Source organism: Geospiza fortis, unplaced genomic scaffold, assembly GCF_000277835.1.
Source record: "Geospiza fortis unplaced genomic scaffold, GeoFor_1.0 scaffold167, whole genome shotgun sequence".
NCBI lineage: Eukaryota > Metazoa > Chordata > Aves > Passeriformes > Thraupidae > Geospiza > Geospiza fortis.
The window spans coordinates 2,328,097-2,352,155 of record NW_005054355.1 but is presented as its reverse complement, the minus strand read 5'-3'; the positions used below and the strand labels follow the sequence as shown (position 1 = coordinate 2,352,155).

At 37.0% G+C, this 24,059-nt stretch overlaps 1 protein-coding gene across 1 annotated transcript in view; it reads left to right on the top strand.

Annotated features, from left to right (window-relative positions):
* Positions 1 to 23,780, top strand: part of CDC42SE2 (CDC42 small effector 2) — an 81,986-nt gene extending 58,206 nt beyond the window's left edge. The window contains exons 4-6 of the mRNA XM_005423576.2: positions 17,444 to 17,545; positions 21,198 to 21,315; positions 21,741 to 23,780. Coding sequence (XP_005423633.1) covers positions 17,444 to 17,545; positions 21,198 to 21,296 — 201 coding nt within the window. The 3' untranslated portion in view covers positions 21,297 to 21,315; positions 21,741 to 23,780. The remainder of the gene's footprint in view (positions 1 to 17,443; positions 17,546 to 21,197; positions 21,316 to 21,740) is intronic.
* Positions 23,781 to 24,059: the final 279 nt, after the last annotated feature.

The following is a 24,059-nucleotide window of genomic DNA, read 5'->3' as shown; positions in this document are numbered from 1 at the left end:
CATCTCACATCACTGAGATTCAGCTGCTCTTTTGATCTCAGGAATAAAATGCCAATATTTCCATTATTAAAGGAGATTAATGTTCCTACACAGAGAAGACAATGAAGAGGAAGTTCACACCTTTTCATACATACACACCTAGATTAAAACCAGAGAAAAAAGTGATTGAGGCATGAACATAGTTGTGTGTTAGCTGATTTAGTGTTTAAAGAGCTGAATACTGTGAGGATTTCTGCAGGCTGTGAACCTCAGGTTCTTCTACACAGCAAAGACGTTTTTTCTGATTTGTGAAAATATTTGTTGTATTATGGGTTGGATTTTGCTGTTTAGTTGATTTTTGTTTGGTCTGTTTTGGTTGGTTGGGGCTTTGGGGGGTTTTTGGCTGGGGTTTTGTTGGTGGTAGTGGTCGTTTTTTTGTTTTTTCTGTTGCTGGGGTTTTCTTGTTGTTGCTGCTTAGTTGGTGGGGTTGTTTTGTTTGCTTTGGGTTCTTTTTTCTGTTTTGGGATAATCTGCTGAATTACAGCAGGCGCAACTGCCGGAGTATTTTCCTTGGTGCTTCCCTGGGATCCTGCTGACTGCAAAGATACTCTTGGAAGCTTATTAGTAGTTTTTATGGGGCATGTGTATAAGCATCATGGTTTTCTTTGAACGCAGCTCATCTTGGGTGCTAAGGCAAAAATTTATTGTAGCTAGATTTTAAAATGGGTGGTGCTAGTTCTGGATTACATGGTTTGGTTCTGGTTTTTGTTGTTTTTTGTTTTACTTACTAGATGTTCATTGTAAACAGCTTTTTTGAATCTAATCAGATTATAAAACAAGAAGAGTTTCTGACAGGGCCAGTATTCACCTGACATAAGTGCTGCAAAACAAATGCTGTAACACCTTACAAATGTGAGGTGTCTTGATCATCCCACAAGTCAGTGAAATTATTCTCCTTGTATACTAGTAGCATGTTTCATATCACCAAAATCATGTTTTGCAATATCTTTGTCTGTTTCTCAGTGCCTCTAGACTAGACACCTGTGTAAATAAAGTTCACTTTGTTTAGTAAAAGAAAACAGAAGAGCTTAGACTAGTCTGATCTATCTTTATTATAGGAATAGTGACCAGGTATCCTACAATACCTTGCATTACATAACAATTTACGTAATTTAGTGTTCTGGAATTAGTCAGCTCACATTATTCCCCAGTGAAAAACAAAGGAAAATTATAAAGGGAGTGAGATTTTATTTGGTATTGGGGTGTTTGTAACTTTCGTCTAAATGACCAGCAAACTTTTCCATTTGAAGGATGCTCTGAGACAGCTCAAAAACCTATTTCACCCTAAAGTTCTTTGTTGATCACTAAAATGTACATCAAGTGGTTGACTCTGGTAAGGAATCACTTTTGAACTTCCAGTTGCCAGCTCTACAAGCTCCCACTGTGTTCAGAGAGTCAAGCTGAATCTTTTTCCCACACTGGTACAGAAAGCTTTCTGTGAACAATCCCCCTGCTTCAGCTCACTGGAATTTAGTAAATAATTTGGTCATGCCCAAGAAGGAATAGAATTCAGCTTAGGTTCTTAGCAATGTTGGCTCTGCAGGCATTGCAGGGGTATTACTGACAAAGTATTTTTTATGCCCAAACATAGCAGACACTTATTTTTATAATGCCTAAGACAAGAAATTCTGTAGGATACACAGACTGTGGTGTGGTTTGTGCTTTTACTGTTATCCCAGATAAACAGCCACATGCAGATTTATGTGGTTTAGTTTCTTGAAAAGAAAATGAACTGCAACTATACAGTTCCTGAACCCAGAAGAGTGGTCTGAAAGTAAACCTTGCTAGGAAACAATTGGGAAGGGCAGAAAGGTTTGAATTTCTCAATATTTTCATGTAGTAATCCCTAAGAGGATATGTTGAGTCTCATGAAAATGCTGAATCCTGATTTTTTTCTAGCTTTGCAGCTGGAAAGCAAACACCTTTGTTGTGTTCTTTGTGGAGAATATTTTTTTCCCTTGAGTTTTGACAAATACTGTATTCAAAAATTGTACTCAAAATGTATTTGCATTTTCAGTATGCATTAAAATGACCTTCAAGGCTTAAGAAATTACTTTTAAAATTGTCTGTAATGATGTTATAGAGAAAACCAGAGTCAGTTATTGTCTTAAATTATTTTAATGTAGTATCCATCTCTCCATAGTCTAAAACTTCACCATAGTTGAGAAGCATTGTCAATGTCTACACGACAGCAGTTGTAGTTGGCTACTCTGAAGCCTCTGTTCAAGGACATTGACAGATGTTCAGGGAAGCCTGGTGAGATGTTGAAGCAAGGTTTGGGCATAGAAACCATGCAAGAAATCTGGGAAGAAAATTCAGTTCTTGCAAATTCTGTGCCTTGATCATGGAAACGTATTTCTGGGTGGTATATAGCCTGATGACATTGTGGCTTAGGCAACTCCTAAAATAACCAAACATGGTCAAGATTTGGCAGTTGCCATGCTGCCAAGCCAGTAGTTCAGAGCTTTTTTTTTAGTTGGCACAGGTACCATAGTCCACTGAAAACCTGGGTGTTAGTAAAGCGTACCTGTCCTGTTTCAAATTATGAAACACAGAGTGGTGGTGGTAATATTTTATCTTGGTTGTTGGCATTTTTCTTTAATTTAGGAACAATATCTATCTTCCTACCAAAAATTACTTTTCAATTCTGTATTCATAATTCTAGTTGTTAGGAATATGGAGTTATGTTCTGTCCTTTTAGATATCCCATGGTTCCATTTGTTGAAGAGTAAAATGAAAAATACTTACTATAAATAATGTACAGTTATTATTATGCAGCCAGTTTAAGAATTCCCAGCCAGCAGCTCTTCAGAAGACTTGATTTTGCTCTGTATGTTTATTGTTCTTTTTTATTCCTCATTCTGACTTTAACTGCCAGTCACTGCAGATCTATAGCCAAAAGCTGATGTTGGGGGTATCTTGGTTTTGGGAGAAGTTGACTACACTTGTGGAACTGGGAAGCAGTCGCCCTGAAGTTGCCAATAATGCATGAACCTTAGGTTTATCCATAGTGCTCAGTGTTGCAATGCCAAAGCTTCCTGTGCAGCTGTCAATAGGAAACCATGCTTTCCTATTCTTCCTGTCATAAGAAGCTCCAATATTTTATTTTAGTCTGTAAGATCACTAGATTTGACACACTGAGAAAGCCACACTATGTATTTCCTGGATTTCTACAGTGAATTCAGCCTCAGAATTGCCAATATTAGGCTGAGGGAATTGTATGTAATGGTATCAAAAATATGCAAGTAGAAGACATAGAGAATAATAGAAAATCTACTTTTGCAGGAATAAATTTATCATGGATAACTTGGTGTGGAAAACCTGCAAGATGAGGAGGGATAGGCTGCCAAAGAATGGATTAGTAAGTAGGAAGGTTCTCCTTAATAGTATGAACAGCCAACACTATCTCTAGAAATGATGGTGGGATATTGTTGATACTACTTGTGAGTGTAGCAGTAAATTATGACTAGTGAATGTTCCTGACTTTACAAAATTTCTGTAGAGCAGCTAGTGGTACAGTAAGAAGCTCTTTCTGCTACTGCTCCTGAATACATCTTTTCAACAACACTGAATTTAGAGGAGTAGAATGGGACAAGTAAGTTAGGAATATGGGGTTCTTCCTTACTTGATGAAATTGATATAGTAGTGATTGTTTACACTCAGGACCTGTGGAATTGTGGCATGCCTCAGCAAGAGTATACAAAGGAGTCTGCACATGTCTGGGTGCTTTCCTTTTGATGGCACATTGGACCAGGCAGTAGAGATTCCTTTGTTTTGCCAAGGAAAGCGGGACACTTCTTGAAAGGACTTCTTTTTTATGTTCCTTGTTGTAATGAAATATGTAGGCTTACAGTGCTTGACTAATTTTCCTACACAATGTCCTTTTGTCTTTATTGTCTGTCATTTGAACCCACAGGATTTCAATGGCACACCGTGTTGCTCCTCCTTTGCTGCCATGCTTCTGTTGGAACTTGTTAATTGGTTCCTGAACAACTTCCCTTCTGTCATTTGGGGATATTTGCCACACATCAGGCATACGCTTTTGTGTTAGTTGCTATTCTGAATATGTCAAAAGCTGAGCAGAAAGCTAGTCTAAGTCTAAGCACAGCTGCTGATTTGAACATTCCTTAAGACTTCCTGTAGACTACTCTTCCAGAGATGCTTTTAGCCATGCTGTGTGTAGGCTTGATGTGTGAGGATCTCTAAAATACCTACTCGGCCACCCCTTGCTAAATTGTCTTGGCTGCTTATTGTATTGTATTTTAATAATTTTGTGTACAGTGTCACCATTTCAATGTCCACTAGTGAGATCAAGTTTCAAATGTGTGACTATTTTTCTTAGTATGGGAAGAACATGGGAGGCTGTTCCTGCTTCCCTTGTGTAGGTTCTTACTCCTTTTTACTTTGATGTCTCAAGCACAAGCAAAGACAGACTGTCACATAATAATGTATTTTGGGATTTATTTTTTACAAAATGATTTGCCTAAAATGAGCTGGATGAACAGACTGACAGTCAAATTTGGGAGCTTTGCAGAAGTCCTCTCAAGAGCAGGAAATGGGATTGCCACTGAAGGAAATTTGTGATTTCATGCTTACAAGTTCTTCTCCCCTACTGCAGATGGGGGTATCCAAGGCTCTGAGACAGCACTCATGCTGAGGCTGTAACTGATCAGCATACCTTTGGAGCAGGAGGGACAATCCCGAGACAATGCTGAGGTCACTTAGGTGACAAATAACTTAGCAAGGAAATGCCAATGGGAGGATCTCCAGAAAGGTTAGCTGTTAGGATTGTGTCTCAGACTGAGACACAGAAAGCTGTAATGGGATCAAGTATCTACATTTGGAGCAAGTTCATTTTGGTAAAACTTCACTGAGAAGTAAGTAGTACAGTATATTATTAGAAAACCAGGAAAATATTCAGGTATTTTGTTGCATATATGTGCATATATACGTATACACACATATATCAACAAGAAGCTGCTGCTGTCTGGGCAAACTAATGCCAAGTTTCAAAGATTCAAAGATTATACTCACAGAGGTGTTTAAAAATTCATGAATTCACTACATGTGTTTTTGTTGATTCCTGAGGATTTTGCTATTAATTATTGTGGCTTTGTCTTTGCCTGTAGCAAAAGTACTAGATCTTCCACTCATTAATCCTACTGCTAAAAAATAAGCAGTGCCATAACTCATGAAAAATCCATTTGTTTCCCAGTAAGGGTATTACAATGAGTTTCATAAAGATATTTTTTGAAAATACCACATGGGCCCTGATTTATTGTCATAGTTAAAGGTGAATCAGAATGTGCAGGCTTGTGAGAACATATGGCAGTGCCTTTAGGGGTATTACCTTCAGTGCAGTAGATACTTTAGTTGGTCCAGAGAAAGTGTTAAGCTTACTAAGGGATTGGTTTTATATGGTGGGTGTGAGAATCCTGTGTCTGACAGTGGCTATTACCTGTTTAAGGTAATATTTCAGCTTATTTTTTGTTTCGTTTTCTGCAGTGAAATTTTGAATGTGCGTATCATTGTGTTGTAGAAGATACAGAATGTACAAAGGAGTAGAGAAGGCTTGCATGTAATGTACCTTATGCAACATGTGTGCTTCCATCAAGATGCAAATGTTTTCAGACACCTGCACACACAAGACATAACAAACCTCTTTAGATTAGTCAGCTAGCTCTAGGAAGTCTTATTACAGCATGGAAGATAATTTCTTAACAAAACTGTTTCAATGTTCAGTGTTCTTAAGCACATCCAAAGCTTTTGTTTGTGTTGTATCTTGAAGTAAGGAGACGTTCATTTGATTGAGCAGGAGGGGCTACATGTAATCCTGGCTACATCCTCTAGAGAACTGCAGTTCTCATCATGCCAGATGATCTTGCAAGTATTTCCTGTGTTCTTGTTGGGAAAGGTCAGTAAGCTAATGGAAAGAAAGCTCAACATGATACAGTTCATGGCATGCGCTTATCAAGACTTCATGATTTGATTTTTTATAAGAAGCTATTAGAAATTCCCAGAAAGTTTGTGCTGTGGTGAGTCCTTGTATCATTCATTTAACCTCTGTTTTATGTTATTATCATTTTTCGTTATGGGGGGATGTAAGAACAATACAACAGGGGGAGAATATGCAGGAAAGTCAGTTGCAGCCTACTCTTCATCGCCATCTGAAGCTAGAGGCTTGTAGTCTAGACTGCAAGACACCTCTGCATGCCATCTGGTGCAATGCAGCTGCTCAAAGCAGAACCAGCTAGACTTTGCAGGACCAGTTGTATTCTGGGGATTTCAAAGGATGGACATGCAGATTCAGTGGGTTTTTGGTCCAGCGTTTGACCACCTACATAAATGTTTACTGTATTCATATATTTAATTAATCTTTTCTACGTTGTAACTTTGGGTTGTAACTGCTCAAACTGCCACTGTGCACCTTCATGGCTGTCTGTCTTCTGTTCCCTCCTATATAGGTAATGGAAGACAATTAAGACTACAAGGAGATGTCTCACTTCTTACAGATGAGCAAACCCAGTATCTTAGTCTGTCTTCCTATGTCCTATACAGCAGTTTTTGTTCCTTACCCATGTCATAGATGTGGATTGACTCTGAAGTTTCAGTGATTAACTTTATTTTCATCTGTGCAGGCTGATAATGAGCACTCGATCACGCAACAGCTAAACTATTGGAAATTATTCAGCTGTAAGGGTAGAGTTAATATGGTAATACTCTGATTTTTGCTGAGAAACTAAAGCTGGTATGACAGACATGGATGCCTACAAAGGCTGGGAAGGGGCTTTTTGCCAGCGCAGCTAGTGGTAGGACAAGGGGGAATGTCTTTCAAATGAAAGAAGGTAGAATTAGATTAGATTAGCTATCACGAAGAAATTACTTACTGTGAGGATCATGAGGTACTTACTGTGAGGATCATGAGGTACTGGAACAAGTTGCACAAGGAAGTTACTGTTGCCACATCCCTGTCAGGCGCTTGGAGCATTGTGTTCTGGTGGAAAGTGTTGGGAGGGCAGTTGAAACTTGAGGATCAGAGGATGGTCTTTAAGGTCTCTTCCAATCCAGACTTTTCTCTGAGTCTAGGATTTGTTGCTTTCATGATGTTCTACTGTTCTTTGATTGATTGCTTATTAATCTACAGTCAGACTCACGGTCTAAAGACGTTAAAGCAATATAGTTACTGTAGTAAAAAATTAGTGTGATTCTTTTAGATTACTGGGGTTTTTTTAATACCTTTTTAAAAAATTATGTGAAAGAGACATTGAACCACCCAAAGTAATAAAAGTAAAATTATTAGAAGGATAAGTAAATTTGTGGAGAAAATGACAGCCAAGTTGAAAGTTGCAAATGTCAACTTAAAATTTTACTAATGTGTTTTTTGAAAAGGACAGTGTTTTCTAGCTAATGCCAAGGAGTAGATTCAGATTTACTGTGTAACTTGAAGGTGGTTCAAGCATCTGGAATGAAACAAGTTCCCTTTGATGTGTGAGCTAAACACATTTCTTAAAAGACCTATTGTCTTTCAGAGTCATTTGACCTCATCTGGCAATTTTTTCCTGTTTATTTAGAAAACATAGGCTACAATTGCGAGTTTTGTCATATGATGACTAACGTCATCATAATATAATGGAATATTGTGTAAACAAACCAAAAAGCTTATACTTCAAAAGATGCTAGAAGGTGGTGAATTTGCCAAAAAAAAAAGAGCTGTTTGTGATAGTGTGCAATCCAGTTTGATCTATAAAGTTATGAAATAGATTAATTTGATGAGAAATCGAAACTTAAAATCAATCTGATTTTGCAAAGATTTAATGATGCCGTCTCTGCTGACATTTCAGATTATTTTATTTTTCCTTTAATTTTGCTTTTTTATATACATGAATGGGACTGCTAGTTGTTTTCCTGAGGAGCAGAGACAATCATATTTCATCATTTTTTTTCCACTTGAGTCAGTCAGTACATGCCAAGTGATTTTGCTGTAAAAGCTAAATCCAGAGTACACATGATAATCGGCTTATTAGATGCTAGTTGTAACAGCTCACATTATTAAAAAACTTACCTCTTTTCATTCCCTAGTCTCAATTTCCTAACTCCTTTAGCTAGAGAAATCATGAGGCGTCATGAACTTTTGGAAACTTAATGAAAGCTGGGCGTGCTGGAGACCTGCTACTTACCTCTGTTGCTTAAGAGCTGGCATCAAAGCCTGTGCTGGTTTCCTCCTGCTACTGTTGTGATGAAGCCACAGTTTGTAAGATCCTTAATCAGTCAGGAATCTTTAAACAATCTGCTAAAAACTGCCCAAGTAGGAGACTGAGAAAAATGTGTTTTAGTGAGGGCAGCGGCTTTGGTATCTTGTTGATGGAGATCACAGCATTGGTTAGAACATTGTTATAGTGGGCTTAGATATCAGATGTTGCTGATTTAGAATAAATCTGTCACTGAAATTCAGTGGTTTGGAGGCGGTGTCTAGCATTCCAATTTATCTTGCACATTACCTTAGTTGTGCATCTTTGTGTTTCTTCTGTGTGGGACATGTTTTGACATGAGGCATTTGAAACTCATAGGTCTGCTCTGGCTCATTGAGAGAGTATTTGGGCTCCTACACTTCAAATGCTCATTGTCACTTTATGGTTCAAAAATTGAATTAAACACTGAAATGTTAAACATGTGCTATTGCTGACTGGAATTTTAATATTACTCTGTATGGTGTCTCTTTCATCAACTTTTATATAGTTGATGATGGACTGCAGTGTAACCTCACAGATTTAAAACAGCTGAAAAAAATGAGAACACCACAATATTCAGGGAAATGTTTAGAGAACATGCAACCTTTCTTCTTCAAAAATACCACACTGACTTATTGATGATCCTGTACATTCAGCCATTGTTTTCACAGTGTTAGTTTGCTGCCTAATGGTCTAGTTGGTAGAGATGGTTGTTAGCTTTTCAGCTTCACATGCATACATGCTTTTGGTTGGTTTTGACATGAATCTGTAGGTTCCTAATTAGGGTGGAAAGTGTGGAGAAATGTGTCTTAAACATTCAATGCACAAAGGCAAATGCAAGGGATACTCTTGCCCTTACAGCCCCCTTATGTAGAGTTTGATGCAAGATGCTACAAACTTTTTAGGCAATTTTGATGGGTCACTATTGGGAACTGAGACACATCACTCAGACCACAGCTTGTCTTGAGACACATTCAGATGTTCTGTCTACGAGACTATTTTGGAAGTAGAACAGCATGTATGTGGGAGGACAGAAAACTACCTCTACAGGGTGATAATTCCTATTTTGAGCAAGTACCTAGCCCTTCCTGTGTGTTAGTGTCTGGAGGATCAGATGGGTGCCAAAGCAGAGGGAGTCTTGCTGCTGGTATTTTTTAAGAGCAGATACAAAAAGTATGAAAGGTCAAAGAAGGAAAATAAAGGGAAGGGTTTCAGTTTCTCCTCTGACCATCCAGATTCTCCATCTTGAAATTGTTGACTATCTTGACTTTGATTAAATCCTTCCCTTAGCTTTCTGCCTTGGGATTTTTTTTTTTTAATCTTTGGCCTGCAACTGCTTTTGAAGTTTCAGCTGAGTTTTTGAATACCAAGCTAGCAAATGGCTCTGTTTCATACAGTTCTATCATTGAAATGTCCTCAGGGACGCTTATCTTTATTGGTAAAAAGAATCCAAAGTGAATTTGCAGATTAAGAGTTTGCTTTTTGCATTGGGTAATCATGAAATTATCACTAGAATAAGTGGTAACAGAAGTTCTCCAAAAAAGGCTTGATTGAGGGTTATTTCTGAAACATCAAACACAATAGATGTGAGAACCTATAGTCTGATAGTTCTTATTTAATTAAAATAAATCCATATCGTATCTGTATTATCAGTGTCTTGATAGTGCACCCACATAGTGTGAAAGCAAAATATAGTGAAAACAAATAGAGCAGAGGAAAACCAGGAGCATATTCCTTATTTGCATTTGCCCTGTCTATCATAAGAGTAGCAGTTGGATGGCTTTACTTTAGCAGTTGGATGGGGTTTATTTTGCTTTAGGAGAGTTTGAGGTTTGGATTTGTTTAGAATGGACAGATGTATTAGCACTAGATCTCCTAGTGTTACAAAGGGTTAGATGATGTTAAAAGTTATTGTATTTCATTATGTTCTAACTACCATACTGTTACTTAAAAGGCACACTTGCAAAGAAGTATCAGAGAGTGAATTGTTTCTTATTGTATTTGATGCCTATGTAGTGACTGAGGTAGAAGTCAAAATTCATCCTCTTGTTGTGCAGACAAGTATTAAAAGCTGTGTAACTTTCTAGTGTTTATGAATACACAGTCATCTTTTTGCTTTTAAAAAAGAAAGCTTTTTGGAGGCAATGTTAGGTGATTATTCTCTGACCACAGAAACCCATTCTGCAAGTCAACTCTTTATAGCGTGCAGATGGATAATTTAGTTCTCTACTCACCAGGGAGAGTTTCTGTGTAGGGAGTTAGCAAGTAAGTTTATTAAATCTCAAATAAGGCTGTGGAGAGGAATTAAATCTTCTTTAGTTAGCATTTGCCTAGAGAGATAGGCCTGTTTTGTGACTGTATTCATTTAAGGAAAGTGGAAAGCTATTTTTTGGCTTGGCAAGGTTGCTGAGCCTACCAGCCAACAGTAAGCATTGCTGACTCTACGAAGGCAAGCCTAGCAGGTGAACGGGGCCTGCTGAAGCCACAGGTATTCCTGCCATAACCCACTGAAATGTGGAGTGTTACTAATACTTTGTTCTATACAATCTCCACTCCTTTTAATTTAATTTTTTAATAGTCTGAAATTAGAGAAGAAATTGATACAAGACTGGAAAATTAATCTTGGAAGCTCTGTATCGGTTGAGGTGCCAAAGCATGGTACATGGTTTTGTTTTTTCCTCATTATGTATCAAGCCAAAATAATATGTCATGAAAAATAATTGTGTCTTGAAGAATAAGGAGAAATTGCGACAAATTTGAACAAAACTTCCTCTTCTACAGATAGTTAAAATGAAAGACTAGATAATCTTGATTAAAAAAAGGAAGGTACATCACTTGGCATTTTATATATCGAACACTTCATATTGATTTGGATCTGGTTGGAAACACATTGCACAAAATCAGACTAGATAGATCAGATCAACATGTTATTTCCTTTCTAATGTATTGTACTGTGCCCTGTACTTTTGGGACACAGATAAATATGGAATGATATAAAAAATGTGTTTAGATGTATGATATATTAATATAACTTAAGCAACTCATAAATATGCTATGTGCAGTGTATTTTTACTGCATATGGAATAAATAAAAACGATATGTATAAAACAGTTACTAAAAATTACTCATAACATTTGAGTAAATGCTAAAAAGTTGGCAGTAGGAAAGTTATCCTTCCCTTGTGATAGCTTGATGATATTAGCGAGTATTAATTTTTAAAAAGTTCTCCTCAATCCAAACATAACTATATCTGTGTTAGTTTTAGAGGAGAGTGATTAAAACAAGGATTTACTACTTGTGACTTACATACCAAATTTTGTTATTCTCAAAGTGAGGTGCAAAGATCCAGCCCGTCCCTACCACTGAGTTTTTGCTCATGTAGACATTGGGGACAGTGGGTATTCTGTTGTCTGGTTTCTTACAGTCTAGTTTACTGAGATCCTAAGGTATAAATAGCCAGGACATCATATAGCTGGATAAAGAACATTTCTCTGTGGAAGAGTTGGCACTTTTTCTTGTTTTGTAAAGTAGGATAAATTAAATGGGTAAGCAATAGGAGAAAGATGCCATATGTGTGAATTTTAATAAAGAAGCATTGTTTTCAGTGATTTTGTATTCACAATATGGCCATAATACATCATCCCCCCTGAATTTCTTCAGTTTCCACCATGGACTTTAGTGCACATTCCTCATCTGCACCTGCAGTACACCTTTCATTTGAGGACTGCCTGCTGCAGGTAGAATCCACACAGACTTTTGTGTTGTAGGATTCTTTGGAATGCTGTTGTCACTTATGTTTCACTTAGACTTGGATTTCTGATATGTCTGTCACAGCCATCTCAAAATATCTGGGGTAGAATTAGCAGAATGTGCTCTTCTGGAGCTTAACAGATTGCTTTGCTTTTGATACCCACCAAATGTAGGCTGGCACTTGACTTTGGAATATCTTTGTATGAAACTTCATACAAAAGTTGACTTCACTTGCATCTTCAGCTTTGTTATAAATGATCAAATCGAGAGCTAAATTTATAAGAAAATTTAGCAATTATTTATTAAATTGTCAGTGAAACAGAATTTCGATTGGAAAAAAACCCACCACATCCAAGGGCAGCGTCGAGCCCGGGTTCGACGGTGGGTGAGCACAGATCTGACTTCCGGGAGTCAGAGTCTCCCCGTTCACACCGACTGCTTTGCGCAGTGAGTTCTTATACAGTTTATTCTGCCTGAGGCAGAGATGACCGAGTGTTCCTTTGTGTCCCTTCACATGCAGAACCGAGGCCATACATGTGCAGGGTTAGACAAAAGTCCAATCCAGGTGCCTAGATGTTGTCAGAGCACTCCGGAGAAGTCGGCATTCACATGTAACAGGGAGGTGCTGGGGGTCAGTGTGGTGGATGCGATTGAGGTGCAGATCGCTCTTGAGTGGCCCGGACATTCCGGGGAAGTCAGAGATCATGGCCCAGGAAGGTTCCATTCATACATTCTGACATCAAAGACTTGATATTATCTTAACGTTGTCCGGGAGCTAATTGAATGAAAATAAGACTGCTCCGGGCCAGGGGTGGTCAAAGACATAGCTTGGATTTTACAGTATTTTATACATTAATAGCATGAATTATCTCTACCATATACTACAGCTTCTAGCAGGATAGTAATTGCCAACCTCCCAAGATCTAAATGACATCACTTAATTTTTTTTTAATATGTTTGAGACCTTGGTGTCACTCTGTGTCCTAACTGTTTGGTTTTGGTTTTTTGTGGTTTTTTTTTTTTTTGGTTTTTGTTGTTGTTGTTGTTGTTGTTTTTGAGAGGACCTCTCATGAAGGTGTTGCCATCACTTACAAAAGGGCTTGAGCTAAAGAAGCACAGCCTGAGCTCTGGACGAAATCTGGAGATAGTGAAAAAAGATAACGTCTTCCTGGAAAGCCAAAAATACAGGGGAGTAGAAAGTAAATTTTACATACTTCTGGACCCATCAGTATGTTTAAAGAAACAAATTACAGTTTAGAATTTCTTGCCACAAAAAGTCTTTGGAACTGTGAAAAACAGGATTTCAGTGAAATGTTTGTGGCTTTGCTGAAGCCCAGGTTGAATACATGGTATAATTAGTTTAACATTTTAGGCAAAAGTTTAAAATTGTTTAAAGTTTCAAGAAACTTGCAGGCTTAAAATATTTTGTGTGATGCATTTCTAATCTTGTATTTCGAAGCAAATGCTACTGTGTGGGTGCAAAGCATCACTTTCACGCTAAGAATAGAAAAGATCAATTTTTACTTCATTTCTATGGTAACTGAAATGTGATCCTGTTTCATTGCATCTAGTACACATTCAGAACAGGGCTTCTTAGGTGGATCTTCACACTATTTCCATTCCTCTCAAGACATTTAACACACAAGCCTGCATCTCTTCTGCTCCAATTTCAAGATCAGTTTTTCTTTTCATGGTGTAAAGATTGCATGGTATCTACTTTGCAATCCAAATTCTTCAGCTTTCTGTCAAGGGAACAAACTGAGTAAAGCCATTAATGATGGCACTTCATGGTATACTTCCAGGATCCTTTTACAGGTCTTTTCCTCTCATCTCATCTGCCTGGAGGCAGGCAACCCTGTCACTCCTTGCCCTCCTAGTAAAAGGGGATGTGCTTTGGCACAAGGCAAAGGGGGAAAAATATTGTAATACAGATTTTAATGTTTTTTGTCCACTGATACCGAGTGTTTTAGCAACTTGACCTAAACTGTAAGAAAAGATAACAGTCAAGTTAGCTAATCATAATATGAACCTTCTTCTGTTTCCCTCCTGCTAGGAAAAAAATCCACAGGGAATGCAAATAGGGGACACAGGACTCATTGTAGTTAGGCTGACATTTAGTTAGGTTGGGGCATTTATTTCTTTAGTCAGAAACATCTTGAAAACAAAGCTTTAGGTGGTACAAATACTCAGGGGTGTGTATGTTGAAGTTCTTTGCACTAGTGTCATAAACATTCATTTGTTTTATAGATGACCTTTAGTCACATTTCATGACTACTTATTACTAAATCAGTGGTGTGTAAATGTATTCTAGGGGTAATTAATTATGGTATGATGTCAGACAATTTGAGGTATGTGGGTGAAGCCTAGTGCCATTAAATTTTGCTGAGCCCTGTCAGTATTTTTTATTTATTTTTTAACATGAAGTATTTTATGTGTCTTTCCCTCCTGAAAGTAATGGTGATTATCTCAGCTGATCAGCCACAGCTTCTGTGGCCCTGGAGAAGACAGGGGCCCCTTCCCAAGCAGTGCACTTTTAACTCCCAGAACACAAAGTGAGTCCTTCACCACAACAAATCAGTCATGTAAAAAGGCTTGTGAGCTGCACAAGGAGAGAGCATGGAAAACCACAGATGGTAGAGGGAAATCAGCATAACTATGTTTAATTTCTTCCTAAGTAGGAGATGAATATGCTGCTTCTTTCAAATTCAGTTTGCTGAAAAAAATCAATCTCCTGTGTTAATTCTTACATTAGCATACATACATTGTTATGCATGTATTATTACAGATACAAGGCCCCCAAAAATACAACCTCAGAATAAAATCCTGGCAAAGCTAATATTTCTGGTGTCCTCTGTAAAAGCTTTTTTTTAACCTTTTCAAGCATGTTCCCCTACTGCTTTCTCCTGTGTTACACTCCTCGTAAAGAGATTATTTTTTGCAGTGCTCCCAATGTCTTTACACATTCTAATTGGTCCGTTTGGTTGTGGCTGAGACCATGTCTACAGGAACAGCACATTCTAGTAGGATCAGCTGTGTAGGATAGCAGAACAGTTGCTGCTGGGGAGTCATGATGTGTATTACATGTCTTGTGATCTACTGCAGCCTGGCTCACCTGGTTCATTTGCCTCAATGTCTGATAGCAGTGGGAGAACATCAGTTAGTCTTCAAGTTCAGCTACATTTTAAAAAAAGTGTAATTTTTGCACTCCATTAGGGTTAGTCTAAAATTAAAATTGAATCATGATAAGTGAGAAGTGGTAAAGTTGCTTCAAAAGCATTCTCAGGATCCAAGCTAAAACAGTAATGTAATTGGAAGATGGGTACGCCTGCAGGAAAAAAAAAAAGTAAATCAATTTTTTATTCACTTTCACAGTGATCTATTTTGTGGCACTGCATTTAAATACTGTTCCACAGCTTCATGGAACTCACATCAGTGGGCACATGTCAGGCAGATGTAGCAGGCTGGTGGCCTCTGAAAAGGAACTTAGTTAAGATAAGAGACGTGGTTTGTTGGCAGTGCAGTTTAAGTAGTGGTTACTGGTTGACTACCTGATGATTAGTGGAGAAACATTTATAGTCATTCACAAGATCCAGCACTTGTTAATGGCATGCCAGTGATCTTAACAAGTTAGGGAGTAAAATAAATTACTTTGAACAGAAAAAAAAAAAATTAAATTGTCTTAAAAACTCATGAACAAGATAAGAAAAGTCTAAAGTCTTTGAGTTTGTCTATATCTTCTCTGCATCAAAAATCTATTAAAATGAATTATGGACGTATTGTGTAGATACATACATTTGGTTGCTGTTTTTTTAAAAGAGGGAGGGGGCAACTGCTACAGGCATTAAATAATTTTAAGTGTTTTAATTTAAGCAATGTATTTTTATACAGCTGTCTAGATCATGTGTCAGCATTACAGGATATTACAGTAGAGGATGGTGTAATACAATTTTTTTACAGCTGGAATATTTTATTTGATCAATTGATTGATTCCAATTCCAAAATTCTTTGGAATTAGAGAAAACTAGTAGTTTTAGCTTAGATCAGATCATTGTATTTAGCTGTTCCCTCAGAATTTTATGTGTTCCTCCTCATCCCAGCTATTCATAGCATGCAAGAAGGTACTGAAACCTACTGAAATCTCCTTTTGTAATAGGGAAAAGGAGCAGGACAGGACTAAATGTGTTCTGTACTTGCTGGCTAAACCTTATGATGTATTCTCATAGGTATGGGCTCTGATTCATAAAGATTTCATCTGTAGCTATTGAAATAGTAGTTAGCCCACTCGAGGCATGTACCCTCCTGCCTTGAGTCTGTGTGGTCTTACAACCTCATAGCCAATTAGAAATAGAGATCATTAAAAACAAGACCAAATGAACTTTAAGGTAATAGGAAGGTTTCACTTGAGGTCAAGTTTTTAGCTCTTAAAGTCTACTTTGTACAACATACCTTAAAGTGAGATATTGGAATTGTGAACTTTTTTTTTCTAAATGCAGGCATTTTTCAGAGTATGGGCATATGGTGACTACACACTGCACGAATTGCTCCGTGTAAGCTCCTGGCTGTGGCCTAAGAAATGAGGATAGGGTTTTCTTGTTTTTATCCTTTAAATGCAATGCTTAGCTGGAGGCAGGCAACCAAAGCAGCTTTAATTAGAGAAATTCTTTACTGCCTCTAATTTTTTTACTTCCATGTTATTAGATTACTGAAAAATGAAGCTGTGACTCTGAAAATTGGGAAGCAGAGTTTAAGCAATTTTTGCTTTCTGTCGCATGGTATAGGAATCAGAAGAGTCCCTGAGCTGGCATTTTGCCTTAGTACTGCACTGCACCCCTTCAGCTCACAGTCGAGAATCATGCATACTGGAAGTGATCTTAAGTGTATGGGTTCAGAGTTCAGTAAAGATACATCTGTGACTAGCCTTGATCAAACTCAAGGCACTGTTCTGGACATTGCCATGAAGTATATTGCAAACAGTAATATCAGGGCATGCAGATAAGAAATTCTGTAAGTTTGTGGCTTCATAGACTATTCTAACACACTTTAATCATTAATTCTTGTTTTGAATTACTCAAATTTGATCTGTCCCACCATGATTTAAATACAAATATAGGCAGAAGTTACTGTATGAAACATTGCAAATACTGGTTAATAAATGTGGAATTTATTAGGGTTATTAAGAAATGTTTTGTTGGCCTAAATGCTGGGAGTGGTATCCATGCTTGTTGGTACACACCCTCCAAGTAAAAAGGACAGTAATACCAGTGAGTTGGTTAACCTCAGAATTTGGTCTCTGTTTTTTGACTCTGTTAAAGTACCTTACAGTATATGCAATATCCTTCCTATAGATGGTTAACTTCTGCCTTTATGACATGTACAGTTTTTGCCTTTTCAGTGAATTTCAGATATTTTCTTTACCTTTCTTTCAGAAAAGACGACGGCGGATTGATCGAAGCATGATTGGGGAGCCGACAAACTTTGTTCACACAGCTCATGTAGGATCTGGAGACCTGTTCAGTGGAATGAATTCAGTAAGCATGAGTGGATGAACATCATTTCATATTAGACAGAATACAGGAGCACTGTATTTGTATGTTGTAGCTGAAGCAAGGAGTCTTTCAGCTATAAGAAAGCATCGGTATGAAACTGAAGAATGACCTTATAGCATTTTAATTCCAAGTCCTAAACACTAGCATTCAAGAATACGGATTATTTTTTAATTCCTATATTTACTGATAACACATTTTAGATGCTGTATAAATTATATAGAATACTTTATAACTAAAAATCCTCTCTGATTATATGTATGAACCAAAACAGATGTATACTTGAAAATATATTCAGGTATTATATAGAAAAATCCAAGTGTCTTATAGTTAACTAGATTTCTTACCTTAAATGCCTCAAGCTGTTTTAAATATACTTCATGTAGAACTCTAACTTACCTCAGTTTATGGTGCAAACAAATTCATGTTTGGGTGCTCTTGCTGAGCTTTTTCTATATTCTGTAGCCCTCTTTGCAGTGTGAATTATTTCAAGAGCAAACAGTGTCACAGTAAGATTTTGTGGGTTCCTGTAGAAGATGGCCACAATAAATATTTTTGGCTGTCTGAAAGTGAAAAAACAGAAGCTAAGATAAATAATGAAAATGAGCTTATGGAAAGAGGTGTATGTTTTACAGCTTCAAATTTCTGTGAAATATCAATCTGTCTCTAAGGTCAATAATATAAAATATAGAAAATGGTTGTATGTAGATGAAAAGTACTTCTTGACTTTATTAATAGTCATTAAAGGAAAACATATTTGGAGATGACAAAGACTTGTTGACAAAGAGGAAAAATCTCTCTGTCAGAAATATCAGAATGGAAAGCGGAGCTAAAAAAGCTTAAATGTAAGCAAGGGAAGTAATTTTTATCTTCAGCTAGTTTAAGTTGGTGTTACTGAGATCACACAAAAATTTTTTCTAACTTGGCATGTAATGAGGAAGGATATAGCTAGAAAATTCAACATCATAAAATATTTTTCAAAAACAACATAGTGGGCTGGAAATGATTTTTAGTAAAACCTCTGTAAGCAAGTTAAATGGCCAAACACAAATTCCACTTGATACAATTTAGTTAAAGCTGATTCCTTATTTAATGGGATATGTTACATTAATATTTAAAGCCATTATAAATTGAAAAAAACAATTACTGAAAAAGCAAAAGCCACACTTTAAAAAAGTAATCAAACAAGCTGGTCGCATAGTCTATTATTTTGCTTTCACAATACATGGTGAAATTTCTTTCCTCTGATGCTTCATATTCTTCAGTTCAGTCTTTGATTTCATGTATTTCATGTAGTTTTCAATTGTTTTCTTTCTCAAGATCTGTCTGTACTGTTTCCTAATTGTAAAAGGGAGGGTAAAAAAAAGGAAATAGGTAAATTTAATGAGATGCATAAGCAACACAACAGTTTGCATGTCCCTTAATGGGTACAATCCTCTTTCCTTTCCAAAATCTTTAAGATCCTTAAGTCCCATCTAAATTAGACATAAGAGAGAAGAACCTTGCTCTTGCATATCATCAGAGAAAGGCAATGGCATCTTTGGGAAAGAAAAAAACCAAAAATTACATCTCACAGTGCTTGTTCTTACTGCTCAGCCTCAAAAGGAGGGTGCTTCAGAAAGAATGCCACCGTAAAAGCCTACAAATGTAGGACCTTTTTTGCATAGCAATTTTAAAATTGTATGTCTCCTACAAAAGTTTTCATATACAAAATAGCTACTGAAATGTTAATGCAGACTAGTTCCATTTGTTGCATTCTCTGTTTTAAGGGCAGTAGTCTCTGAATTTAAGACTGATACTTCCTTATCCAGGTACTCATGTGTGACTCATGAAATTAGTCTAACTTTTAGAAATACTCTTGAAAACCTATACTTCAGTCCAGCAATTTGTGTTGATTTGCTGCTCTCCAAAATTTTCAAGTCTTGTAAGCAAGTTTTTAGGTGGAAAGGTGATGTGGCCTGCAGATTTTTGTAGGTTTTTTTATGCCGGATTCAGCGTTCATTCAGATAAAATTACCAGCATCCTATATTCACTCTTGTGAATACATTTATGTGTAGATTCATTATTTTCTGAGGAAAAAACTTGAATTGAGACTTTGTTTTTTTCCATGGGCAGCAAAAGATGCTTAGTGAAGAAGATGAGTGGTGTGGTAGAATATGAAAGTTCTTAAATACGTCCCCATGCACTTCAGCACACTCTTTTACTGAGTTTGTAGTCTTTGATGTCAGATGCCCTAGAAAATTGGCCCTGAACACTTTTCCCTGAAGAAAAATAAGATTATAGTATTGCATTGCTGCAGCTGTATCACTTATTTCAGCAAAAGGCCAAAGTATAAAATGGTTTTACATTGCACTTCTTAAATACATAAAAAAACCACAATCCTTTGCATAGCATTGCAGTGTGCCATTGAGGATACAGATCAAAAAAACAGGCTCTTTTATCGCATAGGTTTGACAAACTGCATGGAAGAATGAGTTTGCTGATGCATTCTGTACATGTGCTTGTGTTTTGTTTGCTGTGGAAAAGAAAATATATTTCTTTCATCTTTGTAGACAGAGAATATCATGCAAGCTGCTTGGAAATTTCTCCTGTGCTGTTTTAACACAGCACAGTGATATTCCAGTAGTGTTTTTAGGTCTCTGTGAAGGAGGAGCATAGATGAAATAATTGCAAGTGGTGCCCTGCAGGCATAGCTTTGAATGAATGTTATTTTCCACTCTTTGTGTAGTTGTTATGTATGCTCTGGGATGCAGAGAAGAAAGGGCCAAACCTTTAAGATTCAAGTTGTCTTCCTGCAGGCACTTGGACATTATTATTTTGACTCATGCAACACAACCAGGAAAGAACTATGGGTTTCCTTTTCTGTTTGTTGATAGAGCCAGTGAAAGTCATAGCAGGATGTGCATGTGTTCAAACATGGGGCATGAAAAGGGGGGCACGAAGATTTATATGCATCAGACTAAAAATACCTTCAAATAAGCTGTGTTCAGGAAAGTTCACATTTACTGTGGTTTAAAAAGTAGATATCCTCCATTTAAAGGATCAGTATCAATTAAGGCAAGCATTGTATGTTGTCACATAAATAGATAAATCAAAAATGTTCCACAAACCAAAAGTTCCATTTTTGGATTTAGGAAATTCTAGTTTGGCCCCGTTTTAATGATCTGAATTAGCCATACAGATATTTGCAGGTTGGATATTATACCTTTAATATAATGATGTTTACTTAGTGATAAATGTGTGATTCATTATACCTACCTGAGAACATTTTCCATATAACAAGATAAATTTTAGTTTGTCAGGTGGCGTCAAGGCCAGTAAAAGATTTGATTTTTCAATTTTTTATTAATCAAGTGGGTCAGTGAAACCATGAATCAGCCAGTTTTCTTTAGGACAGAGGAAAAACTTTTGCCTCAGCACCACTTCTTTGATCTTTTTTGCTGAGCTACATGCTGAAGTTAAAATTTCAGCAAGCTTTGGATGCACGTGTCCTTGTGCAAAAGTAATATAGCTTTACTGGTAACAAAGGAGAGCTTGGAAACCAAACCTAGAGAAAAAATAAAATTAAAAGCAAGAAGATGCTACAACTCATTGTTCTTCATCTTTCTTCTACCCCTCTTTTCCCTTCTATCCCCAGGTCAGCTCAATTCAGAATCAGATGCAATCCAAGGGAGGCTATGGAGGTGGCATATCTGCAAATGTTCAAATGCAACTCGTAGATACAAAGGCAGGATAACCTTGGGGATAACTTTCCTGTAAGTATTTCATTCTACTTCTTAGGTGCTGTCAGAGCAGTATGAAAAACAATCATACTGCTTCATAATTATCTCCCTATAAAAATCTGTGTCCTTATGATGACCAATTTTTAAATCCATTTCTGATTTAAAAATTAGCTATCTTGTAAGAATATCACTTTTTCACAGAATGGAGTGCAGATTGTTCTGACTGTGTCAGTCTGACCTTAAGCATGTTTTAACTAAAGGTGATCTCATAGGTCAATCTTTGCAGGCAAAGTTATTTGTAAAACAAATCTCATAAGAAGTTTGTGATGTGATTATGGTACCACTTCTGCAGTGCTTCCATAAGATGTATGGTGTTAAGTCAATGTATAGCAGTATTGCAGTTGGAAAATGGTCAGAATGCTCAAAAATTGGTTTAATGCATGTTTTCTGTTTTTTAGGTTTATGTGAGTTCCTGTATCTTCTTTCCTGTGTCCTCTCTTTTGCCTTGGTGACTGCTTTCTGTGCTCATGACAAGAGAAGTGATGGTTCATTGTTCACCCTTCGTGATTAGTCCAGTGAAAAGTTGCTGTTCTGCTCTGATGATGCCACTTATCAGATTGGTCCGACTGTGCCTTTCAGTGGCATGCACGCATTGGCCTCTCCCAGTATCATGGATGTAGAGCTGTTTAGGATTGGTTGTCACTTTTCAGTTGTTCTAAGGCACATTAAAGCGCCAATCTTAGCTTTCCTCATTCCTCAGAAATACTAATGTGCAACATTCTGTTGCTTTTTAGTCTTTTAATCTCTTCTCCAGTCAAATAGTTTAGAAATGAATGAGTTTCCACTAGTGTCTTCAATTACCTAATGTTCACTGAATTTTTGAAAGGTCTGAGACCTGCAAGCACAAATAATTACTTCATACAAAATAACAGAGTAGATGACCGCATGCTTTGTGGGGTTGCTTTTTATGGTGGCCTGCTTGGTGCTAAAAGAAAAAAAAATTGCTTACTGCAGATGTGAAAAATTTTGCTGTGGCACCAAGTCATGCCTGTTTCTGAAAAAGGACTTGTAACTTAGCTGCTTCAGTCATGTCTTTATTTTAGTTTTTATCCAATTGGTCTTGAAATAATAAAGAGAGAGCTTGCATTCATGAGGCATTTGTTGTAAATGTTCAGTATATTTATTTTGAAAGAGCTGACCTTGAGACTGTAAACCAGTGTAGTACCGTATCTAAGTGTTGTGGAATCACTTTAGTCTATTTACACAGAAGAGCAACATGTTTGGCTGCTTCTTTTTCTGTCTACAATTAATTTCAACCTGTACAGTCATTTCCAGTAGCAGCATGTCAGACTGCCTGCAATATTGGCTGAAAAGTTTAGTAGACCTTTCTAAGTGGTTGGCAGTATCTGTGTACTAAATATTTAGGGCCATGGAAGTTGCTAAGAGCGACATACTAATCTGGCAGAACAGGTGCCAATGAAAACAACATACAGGGTGACTTTTTACTAAGTCAGTAAAATGCCTTTTGCTCAGGTTCCAAAGCATGTTTCTTTCACATGTTGTGAAACTGCATTTTAATATTGCACTGTTTTCAGATTATCTCTATAAATGGTCCCTTTTTTGCTTCTTGCTGGTGGTTTTAGAGAAGTCAATTATTTGAGGCCTGGTTACATTAGATTTTTATGAGGGAAAAAGACCCAAACCATCTAAACAAATAAGGCATAACTGATCCTAATCAAATCCATTTCTATGTGCAAATACGCATGTAGACTACTCATAAATGATTCTTTATTCTCTTTCTATTCTTTCCCTGATTTCACATTGCAACAGCTGGTAATTTAAATATCTATGAGTCTACCTAAGCTTCTCTCTCTGTTTGTAAACAACACATAAATACACAGCTATGGAGGTAGTTTGCCTTCCCTAGGTTGTATTTCAGTGGTAGATGTCACTTATCTGGTTGAATAGTTCAAAGTAGGTTGAATAGTGTTCACTGGTAAAGATTCTGATTCCTGATGAGATGTTCAATTGTCTGGATGCATAAGTACATGGCGGTGCAGTGATACATATATTTTTTTAGGGGTTAGCATTTCCAATGCCACTTAACAATGACTCTTAAATATACTACAAAACTATTACAAAATTATTTGATCTTCATTATTGGTAATAGCAGCTTAAATTTGCTTGCCAAAACTATCTTGCACTTGCCAAAATGTTTTCAGCTCAATAGCCAGGAAAAAAATTGACATATTTTTATAACAGACATACTTTTTTTGTACATTGTGTTCATTCTTGAATAAAGTCAGTTCAGTGTTGGCTTGTAGATATTAAAAGGAAAGTATTGACTTTGATTCAATAAATGTTTTCTTTCAGTTGGTGGCCTACCCTTTTTCCTTTCCATAAATTATATTTGCATTAGAAAAACACTTGCATCTTACAGACAGATTTGTGGTGAAAAAAGTAACCTATTAGTGTCAATAAATAAATTGCAGGCTTGAGTTTTTTTCGTTGCACTTGACCCTTCTGTTGCCTGTAATTTTATCAGTATTATTGTCACGTTGATTTAACATGTATGCCAGGGGCTTCTGCAAGGAAGGGAGAGTGTCCTAAAAATACTTTGGAAATCTTTCCTTTTGACTGCAACTCATATGTGTGTTACTTTCCTGATTGTGCTGCAGGTTACTGTGGTGATCAGTAAAAGACTTGTCACCATAATATGCCCATCTTCATTTAAAGTACCTGCAAGGCACAGTATTGCCTACTATTTGGGTCAGTTA